Source organism: Mus pahari, chromosome 19 (assembly GCF_900095145.1).
Source record: "Mus pahari chromosome 19, PAHARI_EIJ_v1.1, whole genome shotgun sequence".
Taxonomy (NCBI): Eukaryota; Metazoa; Chordata; class Mammalia; order Rodentia; family Muridae; genus Mus; species Mus pahari.
The window spans coordinates 62,136,593-62,161,857 of record NC_034608.1 but is presented as its reverse complement, the minus strand read 5'-3'; the positions used below and the strand labels follow the sequence as shown (position 1 = coordinate 62,161,857).

Below are 25,265 nucleotides of genomic sequence, written 5' to 3'. Positions count from 1 at the left end.
AGAGAGAGAGAGAGAGAGAGAGAGAGAGAGAGAGAGAGAGAGAGAGACTGCCTTCAGAGTGCTGAGATCAAAGGTATGTGCCAACATGCCTGGCAGTATTTATTTTTTAATGGTATACATTTTAGAGCATTGAGTTCTACCGTTGATATTGTGACAACTTGTTTTAGTGCAGCAGACTTAGGAAGAACTTAGTTTCTTAAGAGTGGGAAGCTCATTTTACAGGGCTTCTTTACTTTCATTTATTAAAAAAATCTTTTAAGATTTGTTTATTTATTTTTATTTTATGCGTATGAGTATATTGCCTGCATGTGTGTCTTGTGCCTGAGGGGGTCGGAAGAGGGTGTTGGTCCTCCTGGAACTGGAGTTACAGATGATGGTTAGCTTCCATGTGGGTGTGAGGAAACAAGAGCTCCTAACCACAGAGCCATCTCTCTGGCCCCAGCTTTGTTTACTCTTCATGGGTAATTTTATTTCCTTCCATTGGTAACTTTCTTCTAGAGTAGTGGGCATTCAGCTGTGTAACGTTTTTATTTGCTTATTTAATGTGTATTTGGCCGCATGTATGTATGTGTGCCAAATGTGTACTTGGGGTCCTTGAAGGTCTAAAATCAGATTTCCTGGATGCTGAAGTTCTGGGAGCTAAATTCAGGTTCTCTGCCAGAACAAGTGTGATTAACCTCTGAGCCATCTCTCTAGGGACGCTAGTGTACAAAGGCATTTGACTCCATGAAGGGTATTCATTGTCACTCATCTGAAAAACACAGTGCTAACTGAACATCTGAAAGATTTCTTTATCAAGAAAAGCCGTAATAAGAAATCTAAAATTAGCTGAGGGTGGTGGCCCATTAAGGTAATCCTAGTACCTGGGAGGCAGAGGCAGAGGGATTGGGAGTTTCAGGTCAGCCTGGACTGTGGGACAACCAGTCTCAAGGAAAAAGAAACGTAAGTATATACCTTCAAAGTCTCAGTTAAGGTTTTGTATATCAAAAAATCAACTGATATAGAAACATGCCCAAAGCAAATGATCAACTAGAAAAACAAGGTATAGAATAATGTATGTATTGTGCTAAGCATTAACAGTGAAAAGTGGTATACAGTATCCATGACTGTATCTGGGTAATGAAGCATAGCAAAAAAGACTCATTCAGATGTTTACATGGAAGAATGTGAGGTGATGTGCACAACCTCTTTTTTTTTTTTTTTTTTTTTTTTAAATTAAGGTAACAAGAGACAGGTGGATCAGTATGATTCTAAGGCCACTCCAGTCTACATTTGAAAATCCAGGCGGCCAAGGATGCATAGTGAGACCCTGCTTCAAACAAACGAATAAACAATGCAAAACAAACAGGAACCAAAAACTGGTCTACTAAAAACAAACAAATTTAAATTACCAAAATCGAATTCACATTTCAGTAGCTACAGAAGTACACTTACAAAATAAAAATTCTTTGCCGCTAGGAAGTTAAGGCCTTCAAGATTTAAATTATGAAAATCTACGTATTCACAATAAAAGCAACCTTTAAACAAATTTCTGGACTATTTTGTTGTGCAAATATGACAGTTGAAAGTTTACGGTCTAGGCAGCTGTTGGGCTGTTTCAGGTGTTTATTGACAAAGTAAGTGCTGGGAACACTCTGTGCTCTTCGTGAACATGGTCCCGGAAGCAGAGACAGGGTTCCTCTGTGTAGCCCTGGCTGTCCTGGAACTCACTGTTGACCAGGACAGTCTCGAACTCAGAGATCCACCTGTCTCTAGTTCCCGAGGGCTGGGATTAGAGGTGTCTGCCACCGCCTGCGACTGTCACCGTCATCACTGAAAGCTGTTTAATACACAAAGAAGAGGATTGCTTCTATGTGAGCGTGTGGTACTCCCTTTATCACCCAGAAGCACTGTCCCCTACTGGCCACTGGGGACCACTGGGCTAGATGACCTTTTAAGGCCTCTTTCTGGGCTCTGAGGTTCAGAGTGTGTAATACTTCACCCCAGCTCTGCGTGGTGCTGTACGTCTGTAATCCTAGCTTCTTCCAGAAGCAGAGGCAGACAGGTTCAAGGCCAGGCATGAATTCCCGGAGCGCTGGGGCTACACAGAGAAACCCGTCTCCAAAACAAAACAAAACAAAAAAACAAACAAGCAAACAACAAAAAACACAGCAACAGTAACAACAAAACAACCAAGTTTAAAAATACAACAAAAAAACAGACCAAAATCTCACTTCAGCCCAAATGTTCAAATGTTTTCAAGAAAACTTCTTAGGTTTTTTTGTTTTGTTTTGTTTTGTTTTGTTTTTTTTGGTTTTTTCGAGACAGGGTTTCTCTGTGTATCCCTGGCTATCCTGGAACTCACTTTGTAGACCAGGCTGGCCTCCAACTCAGAAATCTGCCTGCCTCTGCCTTCCAAGTGCTGGGATTAAAGGCGTGCGCTACCATTGCCCGGCGTGCAGAGTTTTTAGTGGTTTACCAGTGCAAAGGTTTAATTGGCTCATCGTTTTTTGTTTTAGTTCACTTTAATTAGGATTGAAGTCAAGGTTATAATGCTTTTTATCTTTGAAGGACCCTTTAATGAGGCTGCAAGCAAAAATAGACAGATCCTACCCGGGGGAACCAAAGAAATGTCCAGTCTCCAGGCAGGATACTTTGATTCCCAGTTTGCAAGGATTTTTGAAGGGGAAGGCTACGTGAATTTGAATCAAGTGAGGAGACGGTATATGCTGGCAGAATCCAAAAAGAACCTCGGCAAAGCTTTCATCCCTAGTAGCGGAGAGAAAAAGCCGTAAGTTCTGTGGGGAAATGTCTTACCAGTCCGCTTCGACTCTCTCTAACTCAAAGTAGAAGCTTTCTGGAGGATTCGATTTTTAACTATGATTGGCTTGTGTGGAGACAGTTATTTTGGGTGATGCAAACTGATATGTAATTTTAAATAGATCTTTATCATATTTTTTTTTTTTACTCTCTGGGTCTCTGGTGTCTATTGTTTCATATAAAAAAAATATAACTAAATAATGAAGTTACATTTTTTTCAAAAAATTTGCAAAAGTAATAATGGGGAAAATGCCTAGAAAAATGCTGTTTATGCTTTGTGTATTTTTCTGCTTATAAAAATTATAAATAAGAATGTGAAGTGAAGAGAAACCCTTTTTAAACAAAGAAAATAATTTATCACAGTTAAATTATTTTTAAATACCTGGACAATTATAATGATCATGGGAATTTCCAGTAGTTGGAGTATGCCAGCTTTCGATGTGAAAATTCTTAATTTTTTTTTCCTTTCCATTAAGCCATAAGACACTAGTCTATGATATAGCAAAGATTTAAAATACGATTTTTCATTCACACTTGGTAAGCTTGATTTTCTCAGTTTAGCATTTACGGTAGGTGAGGACTGACCAAGGTCTAACTTCCTGCTTGTTTACTTGAACTTTGTGAAACTTCATTTCTATAGTTCAGACTTCCATCTAGCAGGTACTCTTTCATAAATATAGTGTTTTCTTAATTGAGAAATTAATATAATATGTTTTAATCATATTTGTTCTTCCCCCTCCCCTCTTCCATTTCTCCACACCCTCACCCCAACCTTGTGTCCTCTTTTCCTTTCTAAATAACCTGAGGAGTTCAATTTGTGCTGTTCATATACTCCTGAGTGTGGGGGCATACACTGGAGGATGGTGAACCCACTGGGGGCCACACCCTTAAAGAGAACCAGCTCTCCTTTCCCGGGAGGCATTACCTGTCCATGGCGTCTAAGCTGGGGCGCTCCTCGGCTTCTTCCCCTTCTGTGCTACCGTGTCACTGGCTGGGTCGCGCGAAGGCCTTGTACAGAGAGCCACGAACACTTTTGAGTTTAGGAGTACAGTGGCCCTGTCATGTCCAGAAACGCTTTTTGCTCTGGTCCTCGCCCACCTCTAACTCTGACAGTCTTGTTACCCTCTATTCTGAAGTGGTCCCTGAGCCCTGTGGTGAGGGGTGCTACAGACGTCCCACGTGTGGGTGAGCACTCCACTGATGGTTATACTCTGCACTTTGACCACTTGTGAGTTTCTGAGTTAACCGCTGCTCACGGCAAAATGAAATGTCTCTGTTGGTATCTGAGAGCTGCACTAACTTATGGGTATAGAGGTAGAAATGTAGAGAGCAGTTTGAGCCCACATGTGTTTAGCAGAGTACTCATGGCAGGCTCACCTCCAGGAACGTGAGATTCCTATCCATCATGGGTTCTTGACTAGATTTACTCTACCAGGCATGTTTCCTCCTGTGGAGTGAGGGGACCTTGAATCAACTGGAAATCAGTTGGTTACCCCTGTGGATTCTCGTCACTGCTGTACCTATGGGCATAGCTTGCCGCACTGCTCGTTACTGCAGTTCACAGCTAGAAGAGTCTGTTGATGACTCCTTGACCTCAGCAGGCTACGTGGCCCCTTTGGTACTATGAGGGCTAGTCATCTGGAAGGAAGATTCCTGGTCAGTTAATTTTCCCATCTTTTGTGATTCACATATATTCACCACTAGGGCTTAAATTATTAAGTTCTAGTGGATATCCAAGAGAAATGTCAATAGCTTGTATTGTTTGATTACAAAGTTGAGGGGAGGTATCCCATATCTGACATTAGGCTTTATTTATTTTATTTTATTTTATTTTTTGTTTTGTTTTTCGAGACAGGGTTTCTCTGTGTAGCCCTGGCTGTCCTGGAACTCACTCTGTAGACCAGGCTGGCCTCAAACTCAGAAATCTGCCTGCCTCTGCCTCCTGAGTGCTGGGATTAAAGGCGTGCGCCACCACTGCCCAGCTGACATTAGGCTTTTTATTTGACAACCTATAGCTTCTTAGAGAAATATTATATATCATAAGTTTCATATATGATATATAAAACATATTATAAAATATATTACAATAAAGTATATAATATATTATATATGACACACACACATATATATACATATATATATAATATATTATATATAATACACACATACATATGTATATACACGTGTATAGGTTTAGTTATACTAACCCTACATAGGGGGTTATATATATGTACATATGTATGTAAATATATATGCATATATATATGGATCATAAAAGCAAGACATTAACTTGCTACTGACCAGGAATCTTCCTTCCAGATGACTAGCCCTCATTGTACCAAAGGGGCCACGTAGCCTGCTGAGGTCAAGAAGTCATCAACAGACTCTTCTAGCTGTGAACTGCAGTAATGAGCAGTGCGACAAGCTATGCCCATAGGTACAACAGTGACGAGAATCCACAGGGGTAACCAACTGATTTCCAGTTGATTCAAGGCCCCCTCCTCACTCCACAGGAGGAAACACATGTTTGGTACAGTAAATCTTCCAAGGTTTCCGCTTTCTTCAGTCCTTTAAAGTAAACTTGTGGTGATGTATATAACATAGAATTTGACTTTTTAATATCTTCCTTTAAAAAAAAAAACTCCAAATGGCATTGAAGAAGTGGATTAGGAAGCTATTATGGAACAATTGGTGGCCCTGTCCCATTCTTCAGTGCTCAGACAAAACCCAGGGACAAGTATCAGCCACCAGGGAAGAATTTATATACCAACCCAGGAAAAAAAGGAACTGGATATGGGTAAGATATTCCTACTACCTTTGTGTAATTTGTTATGAATTTACAACATCACCTGCGCTCCCATTCACCATTACCTACGCCTTTCTTTTTTTTTTTTTTTTTTTAGCTATGCCAATGTTACCATAGGCAGGCAGCTTTCACACTCGTCTGACTTATATGATGCTGCAAGACAGAGCTATAAGGTAAACTCATATGTCTTGAAAGTTTCAACCTTTATTTGTTCCACTTTGAAAATTAACTCACAATAAAATTTTATTTTGTTGTGTCTCTTTTGATCTCTGGGGGTATCCGTATGTTGATTAGCAGCATTCTAGGCCAGCAGTTAGTAAAACAAATAGTATCTAATAAAACGTGGCCACGGTCTAGTAAACACAGGAGTCTTAAACATTTTAAGACTGGGGCTGGAGAGATGGCTTAGTGGTTAAGAACACTGGCTGCTCTTCCAGAGGACCCACCTTTGAGTCCCAGCTCCCACATAGCAGTTCACAACCACCTGTAACTCAGGTTCCAGGGAATTCAATGCCCTCTCCTGGCCTTTGTTGGCAACAGGCATGCAAGTGGTTAACAGACAAACATGTATGGCAAAACACCAATGCGCATAATATTTTTAATTTGCATTTTAATAGCAGGCTTTAGAATCATATAAGTGTTAGCATTTCTGATGCAAAGGCCACACACTGCTGGTCAGTGTAATCAGAAGTCTTTGAGCTTGGTAGCTTATAACCTGAATTGATTCCTATGAAAATTAAATTTTAAGAAATAGTGTCCAAAGAATAAACGTAATAGTTAAAAGACCACTGCTCCAGTGTGGACAGAGGAAGGCAGATGGCTGAGAACTCACAGAGTTCTACAGGGAAACAGAGGACACAAAGCAGAAGACTCCAGGGGAGTGAGAACCCAGAGAGCTACAGCATGTGCCTGGGGCTTAGGCTTTCCCTTGCTGCGATAAGACATGGATAGCAGCTGGGGGAATGAAGGCCTTATGTATAAACTTACAGCTCTCAGGTCCCACACCAGCACTAAGGGACATCAGGGCAGGAATTCAAGTGGGGCAAGAACCTGGAGGTGGCAACTGAAGCAAAACCTGATGCTGCATATTGGCTTGCTTAGCCAATATGTTTTCTTAGTGCACCCAGGAGCAGCATCAAGGGCGCCAGCATTCGTGAGCTCCCATATCAGTCACCAATTAAGAAATGGCAATATGGCTCAGCAGGGAAGAGCACCGACTGCTCTTCCGAAGGTCCTGAGTTCAAATTGCAGCAACCACATGGTGGCTCACAACCATCTGTAATGAGATCTGACACCCTCTTCTGGTGTGTCTGAAGACAGCTACAGTGTACTTTACATATAATAATAAATAAATCTTAAAAAGAAAAGAAAAGAAAATGTACCAGTAGGCAAGTCTTGTCTTTGTAGTTGAAGAAAACCTGTTTTATTCCATGTAAGATATTTTGATCATGTTTTCCCTTCCCATAATTCCTCCACGATCATCCTTACCTTCCTACCCATCCACCTTTATGTTCTCCCTTTTTAAAACAGTGGCTCTCAACCTGTGGTTCGAGACCTCTTTAAGGTCACATGACTGATATCCTGCATATCAGATATTTACATGACAATTTATAACCATAGCAACATCACAGTTATGAAGTAGTAACAAAATAATTTTATGGTTGGGGGGTCACCACAACATGAGAAACTATATTAAAGGGTCCCAGCAGTAGGAAGGATGAGAAAACACTGCTTTAAAAGAAACATAAAAAAAGCACAGAAAATGTAAGAAACACACACACACACACACACACACACACCTCACAAACAGACAAGAATGGAGATGAAAATAAAACAAGCAGAAGACCAATAAGACAAAAAGTACCTAAGCAAAGTAAAACCAGAAAAAAGACCATTGAGTTAATTTTGTGTTGGTGGGTAGTTCCAGGGTGTGGAGCCTGCCCTACAGCATGGGTAACAAACCCAGTGAGACCCCACCAGAGAAAACTGGCTTTGTTTTTGCTATTAGGCATCAAATGCTGATAGCTTCTAGGTTATGGGAGGCCATGCCTACCTCCCCTGCTCACTGCTGGAACCCCATCTGGGTTGAACTTATGCAGGACCTAATGCATACTCTCACAGTATCTCAATTTCTATGAGCATCAGCCCCGCTGTTTCTGGAAGCCACCGTTTCCTTGGAGTCATCCGTCATCTCTGGCTATTAGAGTCTTTCTTCCTCCTGTTCTGCATAGATCCCTGACCTTTGACGGGAGGGAGGGCTTTGGTGAAACATTTCATTTAAGATTGAGTACTCCAAAGTGTCTCACTCTTTGCACACCGCCCAGCTGTGGATATCTGTTTTAATTATATGCTGCAAGAGGAAACTTCTCCGATGAGGGCTGAATGAAGCACTGATCTGAGTATCGGAATATATCATTAAGAGTCATTTTACTGCTATATTTCTTTAGCAGAATTAATACCATTGGGTTTTCTTTAGGTGAATGACCTATCTAGATTCTTGGACTCTTTGGCTGTGTCAGGTATGGATTACATCTCATCGAGTGCTCTTTAAATCCAATCAGAAAGTGGTTGATTCCTCTCAAAACATCTGTGCCACTATTGTATCCATATATTTTGGAGGCAGATTGTTGTTATAGGTCATGGGGTATGTAGTTGGGAGATATTGATGAAGACTTAAGGATGAAGAGCTATTGATTCTGCTCCCATAGCATGCAGAGAGCCTTCCAGAATCATGAACATTAGCAGGGTAACACTTGTAGTTAGACACCAGCTTGACTTCTCAGTTTTTGATGACAAGTAGGGCCTTACCATCATGTCATGGAGAGTAACATATATAGTCTTATCAATAGCCTGTATTGTTTGGGGTTTTTTCATAGGACTCCTTTGACCAACATCTAACAAGATTTTCATTTCTGGTACTGGAGATTTCGGTAGCATAAGATGTCTAGTTGGGGCTTCGTTTCCCCTGTTACTTGTTGGTTCTGTTTAGATTCCTTTCCTATCTGTCTGAAGCATCTATAGTAGTAGGTTCCTATATGGATTTTCAAGTGACCTCTACTTGTCTCTCCCCTTATCCTCCCTTACCCCTCACTTCCATGCCTTTCCCTATTTAATTCTCCTGTCCCCCCCCATCTCTCCATAGCAATATATTCTATTTCCTCTTCCTTGAGAGCTCCTCTCCTTTCTGCTGGTTCCTTACTAGGCACGTAACTTCTATGGTTATTCAGATTGCAGCATACGTATAAACGGTTTAAAAGCCATCGTTCACATAGGAGAGAAACACATATTTGTCTTTTGGGGTGACCTCTCTTGGGATGATTTGTTTTTTTCTGGTTCTAGCCATTTACCTGAGAATTTCACATTGCTTAGCAGATGAATAATATTCTATTGTATACATGTACCACATTCTCATTGTCGATTCATCAGTTGATAGACGTCATGGGTGTTTCCAATTTTTGGCTATTGTGAATAGAACATCAGTGAATATGGCTGAGCAAGTGTCCTTGGGGTAGGATAAAGCGTCATTTGTTAAGTGTCCAAGAGCAGTACAGCTGGGTCTTGAGATAGATGGAGTCCCAGCTTCCTGGGGAATGGCCACACTGGTTCCCATAACTTGCACTCCTCTCATCATAGACGAGGGCTCCTCTCGCTCCATGTCCTCACCAGCATGAGATACCATTTGTTTTGTTGATCTTGGCCATTCTGACTGGTGTAAGATGGCATCTCAGAGTAATTTTAATTTCTGTCTCCCTGGTGACTGAGGATGTTAAACATTTAAGTTCTCCAGCTATTTGTCTTTTAAGGACTCTATGCTTAGTTCTTTCCCAATTTTTCAGTTGGCTTATTTGTTTTCTTGATGTTCAGGTTTTACACACACACACACACACACACACATATATATACATACATCTATATCTATCTATATATATCTTTTAGATACTAATTCTTTAATAGATTTATAATTGGCAAAGATCTTTTCCCATTCTGTAGATTGCTGCTTTGCCCCATGATCATGTCCATTGCTGAACTGAGAGATGTTAGCTTCATGAGGTCTTATGTATTAATTATCAATTGTTGTTGGTGGCTATGCTGTCAATGTTCGGTTCAGAATGTCCTTTTCTGTGCCAAGGAATTTAAACCTATCCTATTTTTCTCTTTTATCAGATTCAGTGCATTTAGTTTTACATTGTGGTCCTTGATCCACTTGGAGTTAAATTTTGTGCAGGGTGATAAATATGATCTGTTTGTATTCTTCTTCATACAGCCAACCCCATTTACTCACCATTTGTTGAAGAAGCTGTCTTTTCTTCATTGTGTACTTTTGACCTCTTTGTTAAAAATCAAGTGTTTATAGGTGTGTGGACTTATGTCTGGGTCTTCAATTTTTTTTTGTTTTTGTTTTTGTTTTTTTTTGAGACAGGGTTTCTCTGTGTAGCCCTGGCTGTCCTGGAACTCACTCTGTAGACTAGGCTGACCTCGAACTCAGAAATCCGCCTGCCTCTGCCTCCCAAGTGCTGGGATTAAAGGCGTGCGCCACCACGCCTGGCTTGGATCTTCAATTTGATTCCATTGATTGATGTGCCTGTCTTTATGCTACTTTACATTATGATAGAGGCATTTTCCCAACTGAGAGTACCACTTTCCATATGATCCTCGCTTGTGTCAAGTTGAGATAAATCTAGCCAGCACAACCTACTAACGTCTTCTCTTGAGCACTTTGATCTCATTTAAATTGTTCCCATTCAGTTTGTTAAATGATGAAACATCAAATCTCATGTGTGTAAGAATTTAAAAAAAAATCAATATTTTATCTTTCTAAATCTGTATTTCACAATCTTTTTGCTGTTCTTTTAAGAACTAGCAATTTTAAATTTAGTTCTTCCACATAGAAAGGATTGTAATATAAGACTGAAAAAATAACTTCTGTTTTGCTTGAGTATTATATTGCTAGACATTCTATAATATAAAAATGTTATAGTGTAAGCACCAAGTACTTTTTGTGCTTAAAACTAAAAACTGATATTTGCTAAGGGCCAACCATGTGGCAAATGCTTTCTCTACATAATCTCATTTGATCTTTAACAACATCAAGGGAAAATAGTATTCTCATTACATTCAAAGGTGTGACACCAAAGGTCAGCATTTTCCTTTAATTCTTGAAAAATGCTAAAAAGTAGGAAGGAGCCGGGATTGGACTTAGAGACCAACCCTTTTTCCTTTCCACTGTCCAGGACCGCAGTGAGGACTTGTTCAGGTGACAGACCCTTACATCTCAAGTCAATCCTGTCCAAAGTGAAGGTTGTGCCTACTCATCAGCAGGCATGTTGCCATCCTCCCTCCCTCCCTTCCTTCCCTTTTTCCTTTCTCTCCCTTCTTCCCTCACTCCCTTGTTCCCTCCTTCCCTCCTTTATCCTCCCTCTCCATCTTTTAACCATATAAGTTGAACATAAGGGAATGTTTTCAACAGCACACCCAGTGGCATGTGTTTTAGAATCTGCACATAGACAGCTAATTTAAATGGTGATTTTGGTCTTGAATTGTGTCTAACTTTCAAACTCTTCAATTCACAGAAAGAAAGTGAAGAACACCATCGACTCATCAAAGGGTCACCTTTCAAGTTGCATCTTCACCCAAAGGACTATTTTGATTCTAACCCTTATTTTTTAGAGCACCATTTACCTCCACTTAGGAGAGAAGAAAAGAAGGAAATGTCTTTAAAGCCCTTTAAGCCCTCCTCTCCTGGTAAAAAGGTAAAAACTTTTGGGATGAGAAGTAATTGAGCATTATAAAGAAACACAATCTCAAGCAGTGTGTGGGGGTGGGTGGGATGGGGCATGTCTGTAATCCCCATCCTGCTGTATTTGAAGCACGAGGATTTTGGGGTTCAAGTCTAGCCTAGGCTATATAGTAAGGCCAGAGGGAATGAGGAAATAGAGGATGCTGGGGGTGGGAAGAACCTGTGTTTTGCTGTCAAATCATTGAAGTGCCCATGTAAGCCTTTCTTTGTGTGACATTTATAAGATCCTATAAGGCCACAAAGCATTCTGGGGAGATGGCTGTGATGACCTCCAGTTGGACCCCTACCACCCAGGCAAAGCTCAGCCTGGCAGCATGCGCCTGTAACTTTGGTAATAGGTGTAGGGCAGAGGGAGGAGACAGGCTGATCAGAAGGGCCTTGCTGGCCAGCCAGTGTAGCCAAGAATGAGCTCCAGATTTAGAGAACGCCGTGTCTCAAACACGTAAGGTGGCACTTGGAAGAGGAAGGCACCTAATATCAATGTCTGACCCCCACACGCTCATGTACTGACAAGCAGAGCTGTCTGTACACATGAGTGCATGAATGTATAAGCAAGCACGCACACACACACACACACACACACACACACACACACACACACACACCACACACACCGGAGCCACAAAGCATGACTGGAATGAGAAAGGTATTACAGTGAAACCATTGCTGTTTGCTTCAGATATGATTAAATTTCCAATGAAGTTTTGAAAGCCATCCTGTAAGTTTTGAAACAATGAAAATAATTGTCTCCCACTGCTTTTTTCAGAAGCTTCTAAGTGGTGTGCATAAAAACAAAAGTGCTTTGACTGTTTATGAACATAGTTGAACACCTTTCTGTTCCTGGCAGATCCTTCTCATCTTGCTGTAGACTTTACAAGGATACATATATTCTTGTCCTTTGTATTTAAATACCTTCTCTAGTCTGTTGCATCTATGAATATGGATACATGAGCATCATATACATGCAGGTGGAGGGCACTAGACAGTATAGGGTCCCTGGACATAGAGTTCCAGAGAGTTGTGAGTCACCCAGTATAGGTGCTGGGAACAGAACCTGGGATCTCTGCAGAAGCAGCCAGCTTCCTTAACCACAGAGTCATCTCTCTAGCCCCAAAGGGTTATCTTTATAAAGTAAAATTCTCACTTTTGAGAACATATTTCTTAATTTACATTCCAACTGACTGGTCTATCTGCTCATTTCTTCTGGATCACTTTTAGTTGCTTTTATAATTAAGGTTAGGGAGTCTAATCTTTCCTTGCTTCTCCACAACCTTGAGATTAAGAGTCTCATGCTCTCCCAACTGGGGGTTAAAAATACAGATTTTACTTAATGATGATACCTTAGAGCGATGCCATGCAATAGATTATGTGTTTCGTTTTATAGAGCTTGGAGAACCGAGCCTAAAAAGGGTGATTTTAAGATTAAACATTTATTAGAGACGATGGCTATCTCAGAAATGCCTTTGCAAACTAAAGCTGATGATGCCCAGACATACGCATCCATTAGAATACAACACGTTTTTTAGACATTATGACATAAAACCTGCTTCTGGGACAGCTCCACAGAAAGCCGGTAACCTCACTTGGGCCATCACCACAGACCGCTCCAGTCAGGACTTGAGTTAAGCCCTCACCTTTCTCGGCACACAGAGACGAGACAGCACATGCTACAGCTAACTTTCTTAAGACTGACTTGGCTATTATCCCAACTTGGGGGGGGGGGGAGGGAAAGAAAAGTGACACCTCAAATCAACAGTAAACCATTTAAATCCTAAATAACTTAAGCCTTAATTGTGAGACTGTAGGTATCTAGTCTTCAATCCCACCGGAGATCTGAGAAGGAATAAATATTATCTAAGTAGGAGGTGCAGGCCAGCAGCTTCCAAAATTAATGAAACGTTAGAGAAAGTTGGCTGTCTGGATAGTTACCCCCAAATATCTCTGAGTTGTAGGAGCATCAGCCTTATGGCCCAGTATATCTGACAGACTTTTCTGTGAAACAGGAATCATGAAGTACTTGCCTACCTTTTTCTTGCACAGTTGTTCAGTTGACTTCCCTGCATCCATGTTTGTCCAGTTGAAGTAGTTGAAGCAAGGGCAGTTTTGCCACATTTGAAGCAAACCCCATAAGGAGATTCTTGGATGCTCATCATCTTCTTTGAAGCAGAAAGGGGTGCTGGCAAGAGCTGATATGTTTCAAGTTTAAAAAAACATAAAATAATAAAACATCTTAAAATGCCATAATCTATAGCTTTCTGAGGCTTTTGAAGACCATCTCTCTAGTATATCTGAATTAGCAAATATTGTTTGTTACTAGCTATTTCTTATCTGTTCAACCTAGGAAGCATATTTCTGTTAACTAGACTAGTATCTAACGTGACCATGACTTTGATTGTTTTACTGCTAACTTGCATTTCTTAATTATGCTAAACAGTTTATAATAGCAGCCCTTAAAAGGGTTGGAACTTAATGTTGCATTTTAAAGAATCACTTAGGTACAATGTCTCAAATAGCAGATGAAAAAAATATATATATATACATATTATGTTGTAGCAAAATATAACCTCAAATTTGCATCAAGATACAAGGATCTATACCAATGTAAGGTTTTTGGCTTGTTTTAGTACTCTTTGGTCTAAAAGTAGATTCAATAATCTACCTTTCCCCATTATTCTTATATTATTCTTATATTCCCCCTTCTTTTCATCCCTTCTCTCCTTTCTCCCCTAATAGATAAGAGAGAAAGGAGGATGGGGGGGGGAAGAGAGAAAAAGGAATTCCTGAATCTAACCTCCCTTACTGTTTCCTCCCTGACCAAGACCATTAGCAATATGTAACCAACTCTCCTAAATCAATAAACATTCATCACCCATAGAACACCCATAAAACATCTACCCCATCTTTTGCGAATGAGGCATAGTTCTCTTAAAATGGTTTACTGTTGATTTGAGGTGTCACTTTTCTTTCCCTCTCTCACCCCCAAGTTGGGATAATAGCCAAGTCAGTCTTAAGAAAGTTAGCTGTAGCGTGTGCTGTCTCGTCTCTGTGTGCTGAGAAAGGTGAGGGCTTAACTCAAGTCCTGACTGGAGCAGTCTGTGGTGATGGCCCAAGTGAGGTTACCGGCTTTCTGTGGAGCTGTCCCAGAAGCAGGTTTTATGTCATAATGTCTAAAAAGTTGTTGTATTCTAATGGATGCGTATGCCTGGGCATCATCAGCTTTAATTTGTAAAGGCATTTCTGAGATAGCCATCGTCTCTAATAAATGTTTAATCTTAAAATCACCCTTTTTAGAATTTAAGGCAAATGCCTGTTGGAATTCCAAGCATGCATCAATAGCATTGTGCATCAATATGTGTACATATCTCAGTTCTCCAAATTCTCTAAAACCAAACACATAATCTATTGTGTGACATCACTCTAAGTTATCATCAATAAGTAAAATCTTTATCTTTAACCCTCAGTTGGGAGGTCACGAGACTCTTCATCTCAAGGTTGTCAATTTGAACCCTAGATATCATATGTTGAAATAATTTTATGGGGTTGGGGGGTTCTGCCCCACTCTAACCCATTTAGCTCTGGAATAAAAGACACAGAAACCTGGTACTTTTATTAACAAGCTGTAGGTCTAGACTGGGCAGGTTCTGAGCTATACAACCCTACATCCCAGACACAGGCCCCATGTTACTCGCTGTTTGAGTTTTGCCTGGTTTGCTTTATTCCATGTATGTGCTCAGGGCAAGCGTCTCTTGGCCACATGCTCATGGTCCCTCTGCCCATGGTTGACTTTCTTCTTCTTCTCCTCTTCATAGTCCCTACCCGAGACCACCTTATTAATCTCAAGTCTCTTCTTCCTCTCTCCTGCCCAGTCATAGGCGCTAACCTTTTATTATCCAACCAGAGACTATTGGGGAGCATTCTTTGCACTACATTGGTTAATACAATGCCTATGCCCAGACTGTAGACTGATTTGAAGGCACAGAACTCAGCATCTGAATACACAGTGCACAGGATCAACCCCAGCACCTCTTTAGTGGTTCTTAGTTCAAAATGACCAATGGCCCTACTGAAAGATTCTCAAACTTCCTTTTTGATCTCACAATCCAGGCCTCCATCCTTAGCTTTGCTCTCAAAATTCTTATCTTCCAAGCTCCCACAGAACAGCCTACTAATTTCTGACCACTCAATAGCCTTTCTAACTCAAAGTTCCAAAATGCCTTCCATGTGTCTTTCCCCAAAACATGGTCAGGTCTGTCACAGCAATAGCCCACTATCTTTGTACCACTTTCTGTCTTATTTAGGATTATTGTTGCTATGATGACACACCAGGATGAAAGCAACTTGGGAAGGAAACGGTTTATAACAGTCTACAAATCCATTGCTGAGGGAAGTCAGGTCAGGAGACTAGAGGGCCTGGAGGCAGAAACTGGAGCAGAAGTCATGGAGGAGAGCTGCTTACTGTGAAGCTCAGACCACTTACATACACTCAGACCACTAGCCCAGGGATGGTACCAGTCATTGATCACGAGAATGTCCATCATGCTTCCCTATGGGCCAATCTTAATGAGGCATTTCCTTGATTAAGATTACTTCTTCCCAGATGGCCCTACCTTGTGTTTAATTGACATAAAAGCTAGCCAGCACAGTGTCTCCTTTGTAGAATGACCTGTTCAAGGTGTCTTGGATAATCCGGGAATCCATCCCATCATCAGCCACCAAACCCAGATACTAATGCACATGCCAGCAAGATTCTGCTGAAGGGACCCTGATATAGCGGCCTCTTGTGAGGCTATGCCAGTGCCTGGCAAACACCGAAGTGGATGCTCACAGTCAGCTATTGATGGAACACAGGGCCGCCAATGGAGGAGCTAGAGAAAGTACCCAAGGTGTTGTAGGGGGCTGCAACCCTGTAGGTGCAACAACAATATGAACTAACCAGTACCCCCTGAGCTCGAGTCTCTAGCTGCATATGTAGCAGAAGATGGCCTAATCAGCCATCATTGNGAAGAGAGGCCCCTTGGTCTTGTAAACTTTATATGACTCAGAACAGGGGAAGGCCAGGGCCAAGTAGTGGGAGTGGGTGGGTAGGGGAGCAGGGGCGGGGCGGGGGGGGTTGTATAGGGAACTTTTGGGATAGCATTTGAAATGTAAATAAAGAAAATAATTTAAAAAAAGATGTCTTGGATATTTATGTTTCATCTAATAGTGCACACTAGTGTTAGTTCTTTCATGGGATGCTTCCCAAGGATGCCTGAACATTCTGTGATAACTATGAAATAAAGAATTTGAAAACAGAAAACTATTCTGGTTAATTAAAAATATACACATAATACTTTGAGAAAAAGTATATGTATATAACTACTCTCTAGTTTTAATCTACATATATTTGGCTTTAAATATTATAAGCAAAAGGATTCTTAATTAGATGGATTATAATGTCACAGAATGAACTGGTTTGCTTGCTTTTATTTTCTTTCCTTCTTGTCATTACATTACTGTGGATCAAACCCAGGGCTTTACCCTCTCTAGGCACGTTCTCTGCCATTGAGCTATAGCCCTATCTTCTTTCCCCTCCTCCCCTAACTATTACCCACCAGCACTGGTTAATAGAAGCCCAGATAGGCTTCAAAGTGAAGATTTCAATCCTTGGCTCTTGGCTGAAATTACAGCCATATGTCACCACATAAAATTATCTCAGTGATTATATAACATAAAGATAAACATCCTGTCAAGTCAGTTTAACATGTCCAAATGATTTCAGGTCTATATCACATAGGTAGAACATATTTACATGAACTTCTCTTACTAGACACAGTTTCTGTGCTCCATCTATGGCCATGCTATTCCTTTGGGTGGGAGGATTGTTAATGCCAAGTTCCCTATCCCCTTCCATAGAGAAATATAGCTTATGTTTGTCTCATTTCTTCATCAATAGGCTTACTAAATTACTAGTTGATAGCCCGATTAAAGTTGCTATAAAACAATGCTTGGTAACAGCATAGAATATTATCTTCCACAAACATTTCCATCATTTTTTTATAGAAAACTACTAGCATTACAATGATTGGATCCTACATAATTAGAGGAAAGAGAGACCCTTTTCTGGGATTTGAACAGAATGAATAACTTTCTTTAAATGTAAAACCAACTCTGTCGGCTAGAAAAGTATATAGGAACTTCATGACTGTGTGATTTTGTAGAGGCATTTTACAAACTGATAATGAGTTATCTTGCTTGTAGGCTGGTGGAATGAAAGCAGGGGCATTTGACCCTTACCCAGTACACTCAGCTGACCCTTACATGGTCAAAGTGGGAAAGGCGATTCCTTCGAAAGGTGAAAGGGTTTTCCACCCACCCAATGGACCGAAAAGCAGACCCGTTGAAAGTATAATGGCGCTGAATGTCAAAAGGTAGGCTTAACCTATGTTCAGTCTGTAAACCGAGAAAGATTATTTCTACCTTTTTGATGCCCTAACCAGTACAGATGGCTGTGAGCTGCCTGTCTGGGGGCTCTGCTGGGTCCTTTGCAAAGCCAGCAAGTTCTCTAAGTCTTTGGTCTTTTCCAGTTCTATTGTACATAGTTTTAAAATGGAAGAGCTGAGCACAGGGGCTGGAGAGAGAGCTCAGTGCTTAAAAGCATGGGCTGCTCTCCTAGAGAACCTGGATTGGATTCCCAGAACCCACCTGGTGGCTCACAACCATCTGGAACTCCAGATCTAGCAGATCTGAGGCCTTCTTCTGGCCTCTGCACATACCACGTGGTTCATAGACATACATGCAGGCAAAGCACTCATACACGTAAAACTTTAAAAACAAGGCAATGTCAGCATGTTATAGATTGTTGCTTCCGTTATGGAAGGTATTCATTATGAGTCACTTGAGACTCCTTGGATATTATGTACACAGTAACATTAACTATTATTCAGCAATTATGTGGAATCCTAATGACCCTTGAAAGTTCTGTCCCAGTATCTACCTGTAAAATTAAGATATATTCTAGATAATGAGAATATAAGTACATATAAAAATATGTGTATATTATCAAATGCTGTCTAGTTTACAGTGTTTTAGTAAGAAGAACTGAAGTCTGTGTGGCCATGCCTGCTATGTGGTCCTTCTTCTTTATTTAAATGCACTCTTTGCTTCAGTTCCATGAAATCCATAGTATATCAACTATTATTTAGTCTGCCTGCTACATTGCTAATGAGATGGTTCGTCTGCTTCTCTTCTGCTTCCTACTGGCTTTTCCCTACAGTCTTGGCTGATATCCCCAGGCAAAGCTTCTACTGAAACTCTATATAACTGGTCTGTTGCAGATTATTATTGTGTTACACCTTACATTATAGGTATTTTTGCTTATGCAGCTGTATGATTCTTATATTGTTAGACAAGATGCTAAGCTCGTAGTTATTTCTTGATTGTTTGTAAACATCAGCAGCATTAACTACAGGAGACTATGTTTTCCTATTGCTTTTAACCCTGTGATTATTACATGTACATTTGTTTTAAACTTCATTGGAAATATTGCAATTAGTTTTTCCCATGAACTCATCTTTTAAAATGTAACAATATTGCAATCACCTAGAATGTACTACAGGCAGATTTTATGTTAAATGATCATTTTTACAAATGCTAGATTTCAGTAGCTATAACATCACCAAGTGGTAAATAGAAGTGAAACCGTGTAAGTCTCTGGCTTACAAGGCAATAAGGTCCTCATTAGATGCAATATGGAGCTGGTTTGTATTGACTCTTCCTGTAGGTTCAGGTGAACAGGTTTTGGAGATGTACTTTGTTGATAATTGATGATGATGACAATGTATCTGATATTCATATGTGTGTGTATAATACAAATATATATTAATATATACATAATGTTGTCTATTCATCAAAGTACTTTACAGTTTTGTAAAGTGAAATAGATTTAGCATTAACAAAATTAAAATACTCTGAAAGAATTAAAGCTGAGCCATTTCTCTAAGCAGCTTCCCCATACAGCCTGGTGATTCAGATACTCTGCATATTAGGGTAAATTCGTTATTTAAGCCTTTGCATTTAGGAATGCTGGTCTGTGTGGGCCAGTTGGCAGAGCATTGATCTGGAAATAGGAGACATGGAACCTTTATTCTCTATCCTTTTAGCTTTATCCTCTGATAAGCCATCGGTCAGTGGCTCTGTCAGTTCTCTGCCAACTTCATCTAATAGAACAGACAATGAAACTGGGATTTTCTTCTTCATACCTACCTTCAATTAGTTGGGATGTTTTGTGGGGTTGTTAAGTCTTCTGTGGTCTCTTCTCTTCATCAGCAAAGCTGAGAGAGTTCTCTGGTGCACTCGTAAGATGCTTAGAGCAGAGAAGCAGTGACTGTTCTTCAGAAAAACCCAGAAGTTTTTTGTATATTAGTAGCTTTAAGCTTATTGAAGCCTCATTTTACGTGATCATAATCACCCTGAGTCCAGTTTCAAACCTTTCTATACTAATTTGAAAACGAATAAACTTACGGGTACTAGCAGTAAAATGTATTTCATAATTTTTTTCTGCTTCTTAGATTTTCTAAGTATACCTGTTTTTAATTCAAAGTTGTTGGTTTTTTTTTTTTTTTTTTTTTTTTTTTAGTCGATGAGAATATTTTGCTTGTTGGCTGGGGCTCCAAAGAGCTCTGTAACAGATTCCTTATCTGGAGTGTGTCAGGCCCCAAGTTTACCAGCACCACAGCCAATTGCTGTAGGATTTTATGTCATAAAATAACACGAACATTTAAAGAATGTGAAGGTATAGTATCTAGACTAGTAAGATTAAATGCGCATTTCTTTTCTGATTTTAGGGCATTAAATGTGAAGAACTACAAGAATGCCTCCTCAGCCATGCTGGGAAAGCAGTTAGTCTTCTAGATCCTCTTGGAGGCTTGGAGAGTACACAATGTTCTGGAACAAATGGCTCCATAGCGGGTAAAGGAAATTTAAACATGAGGCTCAACTCTGATGTCCTTCCTGATCATAATGCTGTTTAATAAATAATGTTGGCTAATGATGTAATCCGGGGTTGCTGACCTATATTCTTAGATCTACATTTCTAGGTATAATGTAAGCCTTAAAAAAAAAAAAAAAAAAAAAAAGTCAAATCTTGAAGTGTAATCCATGAGGAATAAAAGTTTTCTAAAGAAAGAAGACAGCATCATGTAGTTCCCTACAAAACAGCTTCATTATGCATTCTTGGACACACATCACTCAAATATGACAGAGTTAGAGGCAATGGACTGCTAACTGATGTCTATCTTGACAACTTAAGTCTATACATTCCATTCAATTAGGATGTAGTTATGACTTGAGTAGTTTTCTTACCCACCATCAGTGAGTGAGGACTGAGATAAACTTTTTAGCAAGCCATTAATCTGTGCTAGAAAGCATCTAACAACATTGCTCAATACTTGTAAAAAGGTTTATAAATGTTAACTGGACCATGGAGGAGTTAACTAATGTGGCAGAACTCATTTGCATAGGGAAGGACTTCCTGAACAGGTTCCCCCCATCAACAATTCATAAATGGGACCTTATCTAACAAAATCTTCTATAAACAGAGGACAGCATCATTTGAACAGAGAGGCATCCCACAAAATGGGACAAAACAAAACACCCTTTATTTCCCTCTGTTCAGGTTGAGTAGGCATTACAAAGGAACAATGCCCAGAGACTGAGCCGACCTTTGCTGTGGATAGCCCTGGAGCTAATTATATTTGATGTTAATTCTGGTCTCCTGCGAGTAGTAGTTGAGGAATAAGTCAGCACTCAGGTGATTTCCTGTAAACCTGCTTCCCACCTTAATTTGTAAAGTAAAGGAGAACTGATGATTGGGTAGATAAAAGGGAAGGTGGAGCAGAAGGGGAGGGGAGGACACAAAGGAGAAAGAAGAAGAAAAGCTGAGCAAGAAGCACATGGCCTGGAGAAACTGCAAGTTCTAAGGGTCTCATAGATGTGGAAGATGGTAGTGTAGCAGTTGTTCTGCCCAATCTAGGCGCACAGCCTGTATTCATATTAATTGAGTTGAGTTTTCATTGCCAGAGCATATTTGGGAATGAAGAGATTTACTGCAACAGCCATTCTCACCAGCGGAAGAAAGACTGACTTCCCAACCCTGTAAGGAAGGCATATCTTCTTCTTCTTTTTTTTTTTTTAATTGAACTAACTTTTTAAATTATATTTAACACAATATATATTTTTATACCAATCATAAAAGTGGTGGGTATGTTATTAAATGAACATAAATAGATAAAGTCTTTTCTGTTTGTTTTGTTTTTAATAGAGCTTTAAAATCTTGGCTCTTACTCTGGTACAAACCCAAAATAAGAACAATTTTTAGACATTGGAGTTCATTGTAATAAGGCTGTACTTCAATGTCCCTCACATCACCAAAGAATTCTACCTCCATTGTAGCTAAGCTAAGAGTTGACAGTTCTGCTGCGTCAAGGAATGAACTGTAGGCACTGTTTTTGGATACAGATTTCCTGCTATGGTCAGAGCTGTTTGACTTGAGTGACTGTCTTCATTCTCAGCCCACGGGGAACAGGTTACATTCATTTAAGAAATGGTGTGTGTATTAAGATATTCTATCCATGAAGTCATTTATCAACTGTTTCAATGGACAATGGCTCTGCTTGGAGGGTGGCACAGACGTTAGGTGAGGGTAAGATTCTGGTTCATTGGCTGTGATGATTTTAAAAAGCATTCATCTCAGAAAAAGAGTAACTTATAAAGTCCTCTTCTTCAAAATTGATACAATTATAAAAATCAAACAAAACATTCAGTCTCTCTCTTCGTTGTTCTCTTACAAGTCACCTCCCAAATTAATTGTCTACATTTCTTTTGGCTGTATAAATAATTTTGAGATATGTAAGCTGTTCTGAAAACCATAGCATAGTGTAAAAACATCAAATAAACAGTCCTACTAATAGAGAGGCTGAAATAGGAGAAGCATGATTTTAAGACCATTATGTGGCACACAGCAAGACCCTGTCATGTACAAACAAGCAGAAAGTGTATATGGATTGTACAATATTGGACCTATTTCTCCAATTACCAAGTTAGAGAGACCACTGGATAACAGCCAACAAATTTCTAATTCCTCATATTTTTGAATTTCAATTGATTAGGATATTCTGGTAATATTAATTTTCACATTAAGAGATATTAAGGAAAAGTGATTGTTGCTTCCTATTAGTCTTGATGTTAGAGGTGGAATTATGTTTGTGTGGGTTTGTTGAAAGATTACTTTCCTGATTTTTCTAGCATGTAGTTTGGTTGGTATTTTCCATCTATTATCCTTTGTAGGGCTGGATTTGTTGATATGGTGTAAATTTGGTTTTGCCATGGAATATCTTGTTTTCTCCCTCTATGGTAATTGAGAGTTTTGCTGGGTATAGTAGCCTGGGCTGGCATTTGTGTTCTCTTAGAGTCTGTATGACATCTGCCCAGAATCTTCTGGTTTCATAGTCTCTGGAGAGAAGTCTGGTGTAATTCTGATAGGCCTGCCTTTTTTTTAAAAAAAAAAATTGAGACAGGGTTTCTCTATATAGCCCAGGCTGTCCTGGACTTCATTTTGTAAACCAGGCTGGCCTTGAACTCAGAAGTTCACCTGCCTCTGCCTCCCAAGTGCTGGGATTAAAGGTGTGCACCACCACTGCCCAGCCAGGCCTGCCATTATATGTTATTTGACTTTTTTCACTTACTGCTTTTACAATTATTTAGTGCATTTGGTATTTTTATTGTTATGTGACAGGAGGAACTTTTTTTTGGTCCAGTGTATTTGGAGTTGTGTAGGTTTCTTGTATGTTCACGGGCATCTCTTTCATTAGGTCAGGGAAGTGTTTTTCTATAATTTTGTTGAAGATATTTACTGGACCTTTAAGTTGGGAATCTTAACTCTTTCCTATACCTATTATCCTTAGGTTTGGTCTTCTCATTGTGTCCTGGATTTCCTGGATGTTTTGGGTCAGGAGCTTTTTGGTTTTTGTGTGTTCTTTGACTGTTACATCAATGTTTTCTATGGTATCTAAGGAAGGCATATCTTGAATCACACCATATTTTGTGCCTCAGCACGAATAAAGTACCAGTCACTTGCCAGCATGCTTCTTAAGTTTATCTACCCTATCTACCCTGAAAGTAATGACCTCCATGGGGCACAGGGAAGGGAAGTTGGGGGAGTAAAAGGAGAACGTAGCATATTTCCTTTTGTATTAGTCTTCTATCCTTGAATTCACCATCTGGCCTAACAGCTATAGCTTGGAATTTCAGGGGAAGATGCCCATTTTTAGCATTTCCTGGCATCATCTTGCCTTCAGCAGGGCAAAGGTCTCTGAGACAAAATTCACCACGGGAAGGCAGGAAGAAGAGGAGGGGGGGGCTCCTCACTAATCACACACCTGACGGGAAGCTCCTTCTCACAGCAGGTGGATAGTAACACAGAGACCCACAACTGGACAGTGTGCAGAGACAGAAATTTTGGAGTGCTCAGCCCTGACTGGGGTGTCTCTATCACACTCCTCCTCTAAAGATTCGGGGATCTATGTGCAGAGAAGATGGAGAGATTGTAAGGTCCGAAGGTGGTGGATGACTCCAAGGGAACAGTGTCCTCCAGACATGACAGTCCAGCTGCACGCATGAACTCATAAGACCCGTGCAAGCACGTGGCACAAAAATCTCAACATGGTTTCACCCCAGGCAAGAACCTATTCCCCAGTGACAGCTGTTGGGTGGGCATCGTCAGTTGTCTTCAATAGTCTGATGCTGTGCATATCAACCACATTACAGGGCAGGCTGCAATCTCAGGAGCAGTTGGCCAACACAAAATGCACTCCATGCTTTTAGTGGATTTTTGGTTTTGGGTTTTATTTATTTATTTGCTTGTTTGCTTGTTTGTATATTTATTTATTTATGCAAGAACACAAAATTAGGTGGGCAGGGTCTGGTGGACTTGGGGGGTGGTGGAAAAGAATATGATAAAAAATATGCTGTATGAAATTCTCAAAGAATACATCTTAAAAAGAGACACAAGGAGCAAGATACTCTAAGAGCAGCTGGATAGTCCAGCCCTAGTACAGTATAACTTTCTGGAAATAGTACCAAGATCGCTGTTTCTAAAGATACTGCTTGATCTTTTTATATGTAAATGTCACAGCTCATACCAGCTATGGTATATGTGTGCGTATATAAATGACTGGCTCTAGCTATGTATATTGGAACAAATTAACCTTTTGACACTTTTCTCATCTGCACTATTTATCAGAAAGAATTCTCCTGAAGACTGAATTAAAAGCATTTCCCAAGCAGTAACATATGCTTGAACCACCTATTTCATCATTATACACTGAATAATTTGTTATAAGTTAATTTATTAATCTGATGTTTTATTATTTATCACTGCATTTTCAATTATGGTATTTTGTTTAAAGCATCAAAAAAGTGAACTAATAGTTAATGCTTATTATGCATTGGGAGCCATTCTGTCTACCATTCTGTTTAAATGTGTTTGTGGTTGTCAACCATTTGGTGTTCACATAACCAGTGAAGAGATGGAGGCAGAGAAAGGTTAAATCTCATGTTCAAGGCCGTGCAACCAGAAGTGGGAAGCCAGGCATTCTGGCTGCTTAGAGCTATCAAGCAATTTATATTGTGTTCCCTGGAACACTCTTCAGTTTTCAACAGTTAAGAGGATTACTAAATGTTTTCAAGTTACAGTGTCCCCCGTACAACCTGTGTCAAAGTTACAGTGTCCCCGTACAACCTGTGTCAAAGTTACAGTGTCCCCGTACAACCTGTGTCAAAGTTACAGTGTCCCCCGTACAACCCGTGTCAAAGTTACAGTGTCCCCGT

General features: G+C 40.0%; 1 protein-coding gene across 2 annotated transcripts in view; it reads left to right on the top strand.

Moving 5' to 3' along the window:
• C19H4orf47 (chromosome 19 C4orf47 homolog) overlaps positions 1–20,435 on the top strand; it is a 22,654-nt gene extending 2,219 nt beyond the window's left edge. The window contains exons 3-8 of one of the 2 annotated variants that reach the window (XM_021219864.2): positions 2,551–2,770; positions 5,459–5,596; positions 5,703–5,778; positions 11,176–11,355; positions 17,640–17,809; positions 20,225–20,435. In XM_021219864.2, coding sequence (XP_021075523.1) covers positions 2,551–2,770; positions 5,459–5,596; positions 5,703–5,778; positions 11,176–11,355; positions 17,640–17,809; positions 20,225–20,291 — 851 coding nt within the window. In that variant the 3' untranslated portion in view covers positions 20,292–20,435. The remainder of the gene's footprint in view (positions 1–2,550; positions 2,771–5,458; positions 5,597–5,702; positions 5,779–11,175; positions 11,356–17,639; positions 17,810–20,224) is intronic. The other variant, XM_029532021.1, reaches the window with a different exon arrangement.
• Positions 20,436–25,265: the final 4,830 nt, after the last annotated feature.